This window comes from Pteropus vampyrus, unplaced genomic scaffold (assembly GCF_000151845.1).
Source record: "Pteropus vampyrus isolate Shadow unplaced genomic scaffold, Pvam_2.0 Scaffold566, whole genome shotgun sequence".
Lineage (NCBI taxonomy): Eukaryota > Metazoa > Chordata > Mammalia > Chiroptera > Pteropodidae > Pteropus > Pteropus vampyrus.
The window spans coordinates 1,494,141-1,500,517 of NW_011889347.1; the positions used below are offsets into that span (position 1 = coordinate 1,494,141).

General features: G+C 34.9%; 1 protein-coding gene across 1 annotated transcript in view; it reads right to left on the reverse strand.

Annotated features, from left to right (window-relative positions):
* ENOX2 (ecto-NOX disulfide-thiol exchanger 2) overlaps positions 1-5,349 on the reverse strand; it is a 90,415-nt gene extending 85,066 nt beyond the window's left edge. The window contains 1 exon segment of the mRNA XM_011384242.1: positions 5,280-5,349. Within this exon segment, the coding sequence (XP_011382544.1) occupies positions 5,280-5,349 (70 nt within the window).
* Between the last annotated feature and the right edge of the window lie 1,028 nt (positions 5,350-6,377).

Consider the following 6,377-nt stretch of genomic DNA (forward strand, 5'->3'; position numbering starts at 1 on the left):
ATAAGTTATATATATCTGTATATAGTCATACATATCTACATATAGTTATATTTATATATTTTAATGGTAACCACACGCCAATGATTTATGTATATAATGTAAAACAAAAAGGAAGAAAGGGAAAAACCTCAAAACTCAACCCCCCCCAAAAAAACCAAAAAAACAGAAACACATGGACAAGGAAGCAATGAAAACACCGAGCTATGAGAGAGCAAAACATAAAATGGTTATAGGAAAACCTCATAGTTCAATAATCACCCTAAATGTAAATAGACCAAAATCACTAATAAAAAGGCACAGAGTTGTAGTTTGGAAAAAAGAATGAAACTCAATCATATGCCAGTTCCAGGAGAAACATCTCAGTTCCAAAAACAAATATAGACTCAAAGTGAAAGGGCAGAAAATGATATTTCAAGCAAATGATATTCAGAGAAAAGCAGGAGTAGTAGTACTAATATGGGACAAAATAGACTTCAAAATAAAAAAAAAGGTAAAGAAAAATACTATAGATCACTTCATAATGATAAAAGGAATCATACACCAAGAAGATATAAATTTAATATCTAGGTTTCCAATCAGGGAGCCCTGTAATATATAAAACATTTACTACCAGAACTAAAGGGAGAAACACCAAAACGCTATTGTAGTAGGGGACCCAAATACCTCACTGATGGATATGAACAGATCATCCAAACAGAAAATCAGTAAGGGAATAACATCCTTAAATGACACATTAGACCAACTGGACATAATTGACATTTAAAGAGCCTTTCATCCCAATATGCTCCTTATACATTCTTCTCTAGAGCACATGGAATCTTCTCAGAATTGACCACATACTGGGACACAGAGATAGCCTCAACATATATGAGGGTTGAAATCATACCAACTATATTTTCTATTCATTATGCTTTGAAGCTAGAGATCAACTGAAAAAAGAAAGTGGGAAGAACCACAAATACATGGAGATTAAACAACATACAACTGAAGAATAACTGGGTCAGAGTAGAAATAAAAAGAGAGATCAGAAATACATAGAAATGAATGATAACGATAGTACAACATATCAAAACTTTTGGGACACGGCAAAAGGTGTAATAAGAAGAAAGTTCTTTCATTACAGGCCTACTTCCAAAATGAAAGAACAAGCCCAAATAAACAACTTAATACTTCATCTTAAAAGAACTAGAAAAGGGAAAACTAATGAGGCCTAAAATCAGCAGAAGGAAATAAATAATGAAAATTAGAGCAGAATTAAACGAAAATGAAAACAAACAAACCAAAAAAAGCAATATAAAAAATTAATGCAACTAAGAGCTGTTTTTTTTTTTGAGGTTAATAAAATTGACACATCCCTGGTTAGACTCACTAAAGAAATATGAAAAAAAAAGACACAAATAAACAATATCAGGGTTGAAAGAGGAGAATATACCGCAGACATCACAGAAATACAAAGGATCAAACAAGAATACTGTGTAAAAGTATATAACGCCAAATTTAATAACCTGGAAGAAATGGACCAGGACTTAGAAAAATACAACCTTCCTAGACTGAATCAAGAAGATCTGGAAAATCTAAATAGACAGATCAGCAGTATAGAAATTGAAACAATCATCAAAAACCTACTAAAAAGTAAAAGTTCAAGACCAGATGGCTTCACCAGTGAATTCTACCAAACATTCAAAGAAGAATTAATAGTGATCCTTCTCAATTATTCCAACAAATAGAAGAGGAGGCAATACATCTGAACTCATTTTATGAGACCAATATTATGCTAATATCAAAACCTGGTAAAGATAACACAAAAAATGAAAACTTCAGACCAATATCTCTCATGAACACTGATGCAAAAATCCTAAATAAGATTCTAGTGAACTGAATACAGCAACATATTAAAAAGATTATACAGCACAATCAAGTGCATTTCATCCCAGGGGCACAAGGATGGTTCATCATATGCAAAGTGATTAATGTGACATGCCATGTAAACAATTAAAAAATAAGAATCATATGATCATATCAATGGATAGAGAAAAAGCCTTCGACAAGATACAGAATTCATTTATGATCAAAACCCTTAACAAAATTAGTATAGAAGCAAAGTACCTTTACATAATAAAGGCCAATAAAACAAAACCTCAGCCAATATTATACTTAACGGTGAAAAACTAAAAACCTTTCTCTAAGGTCAGGAACAAGACAAAGCTGGTTCACTATCGCCACTGCTATTCAATATAACATTAAGGGTCCTAGAGAGTCCAATCAGGCAAGAGAAAGATATAAAAGGCATTCAAATAGGAAATGAGGAAATCAAGCTGTCATTATTTTCAGATGACACAATTCTCTATATAGAAAACCCTAATGATCCCACAAGACACTACTAGAAACAATGAGCAAATACAGTAAAGTTTCTGGATACAAAAGCAACATTCAAAAATCCTTAACTTTCCTATACTCTAATAATTAAATGTCAGAAAAAGAAGTGGAAAAAATAATTCCTTTTGCAATTGCAAAGAGTTAAAAATTAAATATATAGGAATAAATTTAAGGAAACAAGTGAAGTACCTATATAATAAAAACGATAAGACCCTATTAAAAGAAATCAAAGAAGATACAAAGAAATGGAAAGATATTCCGTGTTCTTGGATTGGAAGAATCAACATAGTTAAAATGACCTTATTATCTAAAGCATTATACAGATTTAATGCAATCCTCATCAAAAACTCATCAGCATTTTTTAAAGAAATAGAACAAAAAATTATCAGATTTGTATGGAAGCACAAATGACCCTGAATTGCCAAAGCTATCCTGAGAAAATAGAATGAGGCTGGAGGCATCACTCTGCCTGACTTCAAATTATACTACAAAGCAAAAGTAATTAAAATGGCATGGTATTGGCAGCAAAACAGACACATGGACCAGTGGAGCAGAATTGAGCATCCAGAATTAAACCCATATTTATATGGGCAAATAATTTTCGACAAAGAAGCCTAAAACATACAGTGGGAAAAAGAAAGCTTCTTCTACAAATGGTGCTGGAAAAACTGGAATGCTACCTGCAAAAGAATGAAACTAGATGGTTGTCTATCACTGCACACCAAAATTAACTCAAATGGATTAAAAACCTGAATATAAGACCTGAAATAATAGAATGCATAGAAGAAAACATAGGAACTAAGCTCAGGGATCTTGGACTTAAAGAGGATTTTATGAATTTGACCTCAAAGTCAAGGGAAGTAAAAGCTAAAATAGGTGAATGGGACTACATCAAACTAAAAAGCTTCTGCTCAGCAAAAGAAATCATCAACAACGTAAAGAGAGAATTACCCAAATGGAAAAATATATTTGCAAGCAACACCTCCAATAAGGGCCTAGTATCCAAAATATACAATAAACTCATACAGCTCAATAAAAACAAGAAAATAAATAATCCAATCATAAATTGGGTAGAGGACCTGAACAGACACTTCTCTCTAGAGGACATACAAATGGTCAACAAATATATGAAAAGATGCTCAACATTGCTAGCTATTAGGAACATGCAAATCAAAACTAAAGTGAGATACCATCTCACATCTGTTAGAATAGCTATAATCAACAGGACAGGTAATAACAAATGTTAGAGAGGATGCAGAGAAAAAGGAAGCATTATACACTGCAGCTAAAACTTCAAATTGGTACAGCCACTATGGAAATTATGGCGGTTCCTCAAAAATTAAGAATCAATCTACCATATATGACCCAGCAATCTCTCTACTGGGTATTTACCCCAAAGACTTGAAAACCCATATCCGAAAAGATATTTGCACACTGATGTTCATAGCAGCATTATTCACAGTGGTCAGGGCATGGAAGCAACTGAAGTGTCCTACAATAGATGACTGGCTAAAGAAGCTGTGGTACATATATACAATGGAATATTACTCAGTCATAAGAAGAGATGAAATACTACCATTTGCGACAACATGGATGGACTTTGAGATAATCATGCTTAGCGAAATAAGCCAGACAGAAAAAGTTAAAAATCACATAATATCACTTATATGTGGGATATAACCCTACAAGCAACAAATGAGCAGAACAAACAGAGTCTCATGGACATGGAATGTAGACTAGTGGTTACCAAAGGACTATAGACTAGTGGTTACTAATGGAGTAGGAGTGGAGGGAGGACGTAGACGGGGTAACGTGGGTCAAATATAGGATTTAGGGGGAAGGTGAAGTGGGTAAAGGGGATCAAATATATGGTAGCTGAAGGAAACTGGACTTTGGGTGGTAAACACACAATAGAATATACATATGTCAAATGATAATGTACACCTGAAAATTATATAATTGTGTTAACCAATCTTACTCCAATAAACTTAACTAAAAATTAAAAAAAAAATAGAAAACTGCATCACACTTCCATCAGTCCCCATATGCCTTTTTCCAGACCAAGCATGATCAATTCTCAATCTTTAATGCTGTGTGACCCTGAATGAAGAAAAAATGTTGTTATAACAGTTAAGATCAGGGCCTTTGGGTTAGATCTGAGTTGTAATCCTGGCCAGCTACTTATTAGCTATGTGATGCTAGGGAAGTGACTTAATGTCTCTGTTCTTCATTTTCCTCTTATGAAAAATGAAGATAATAATCATACCTATCTCAAAGGGCTGTGGTAAAGATTAAAGGAGAAAAAATGTGGAAAAAAGCCCATTTTTCTACCTAGCTTAGTAAGTGGTAGTAGAATATTAGTAATTATTATCAATATATTAACTATAGTGGTCATTACCTCTGATAGCTTATGGTAAACAGGGGCCTTCAGTGTGGGGAGAGAGGGGGATGTTATAATTCCTTCAGGTGAAAAGGACAGGATAGTGCCAGTATGGGAACCAGCCATTGATCATATTGGGGTATGTATTTAAACAAAAAAGGAAAAGATGGCTTCTTTTTAACCTTTTTGTTACTAAGAACACTGTCAAAAAGAATAGCAAGACTAATTTATATGCCTCTCTGATTGATGTATTTTCTAAAAGTGGTACTGCTAATAATATCCTCAAAAGATTTTCTGGTGTTAACCTCCTCCTCTATTGTATATATCCCTAACCCATGAGACCTGCTGCCAGAACCCATGTGCTTTTTTTTTTTTCTCCAAAAGCATGGATGGCATTTGCATCATGCTCTTTCTCTCGTGATAACCCCATCTGTGGTGGATTAAAGCCGGAATAACTTAGTATCATATCTCGATATACATGACATGGATGGGAGGCAACAGGGTAGGCAGGAGAAGCACTTACTCTTCATGACCAGCTTTCCAATAAAACAGAAGGAGGTTATGGCCATGGCTTTGACTTCTGTGACAGCCATTCAGAGGACACCTACTGACTGTATTAGCCTCCTCTAGGAATAATCCACATGCAGGTGATTTGGTTGGCAGTTTGATTCCGGGACTGTATTAATAATACTGCCTTTCCTGGAATCTTTCTTACATATGACATATTTTGCCCCATTTAATTCAATAGTTCTGCATATTTTAATACATCAATAGTAATCCAAATAGCAAACACATGGGAGTTATTGACTTTCCTTCCTTTTATCCATTTCTGCAGTATCTTAAATTCTCTTCCTAGTGAATCTACAGGCCACTAGTGACATCACTTTTTATCCATTCATGTTTTTTAATTGGCATTAACATGGAGGGGACATAAACTGTTAAAAGATAAAAGAGGACAAGGTTGGTGATGATCTCCAGAGCAAACATTACAGGAATTGATAGAGCAAATTTGATTTGAAAATGATTACTATGAGTGAATATCCTGTAAATAACGAATTGGAAAGAAAATTAGGTCGGAAGTATTTGCTTATGCACTTATTTCCACGTGGAAGGAAAGCTGTAATTCCTGTCAGCCTGTGCTTGCAGAATGCCTACATTGACCAGAAACCAACCAGAATGAAAATAAATACACAAGTCCAGCCATTCACTGCATTTTTCAACACCAAGGAAAGCCATAAAGATAATAAGTCTTTGGGTAACAACCCATAAATCCATGGTTATAGTTCAAGCTCTTAACTTCAAATTCCGAAATGACCATGCCACTGCAGCTGGTAAAAATCAACTGTTGTTTCTCTGCCATCCTCACTTCTCAGCATTCTTCCCTGATGACTGGGCCCTGCCACCGGCCACGTGGAGCCCACGGCTCTCCTAGGCAGGGTTATTCAGGGAACTCACTGCACCTTCTTTCCTTGCACAGAAGCTAGAAGTTCACTGTCAGAATAGGTGCGGGGGGAGGCAAAGAAGCTGAAATAATCAATAACTCTTAGAAAATTCTAGGAAAACATGCTCTCTTCACAACTTCTTGAGAAACAAACTGGTGTGACACTGAAAGAAATCATCA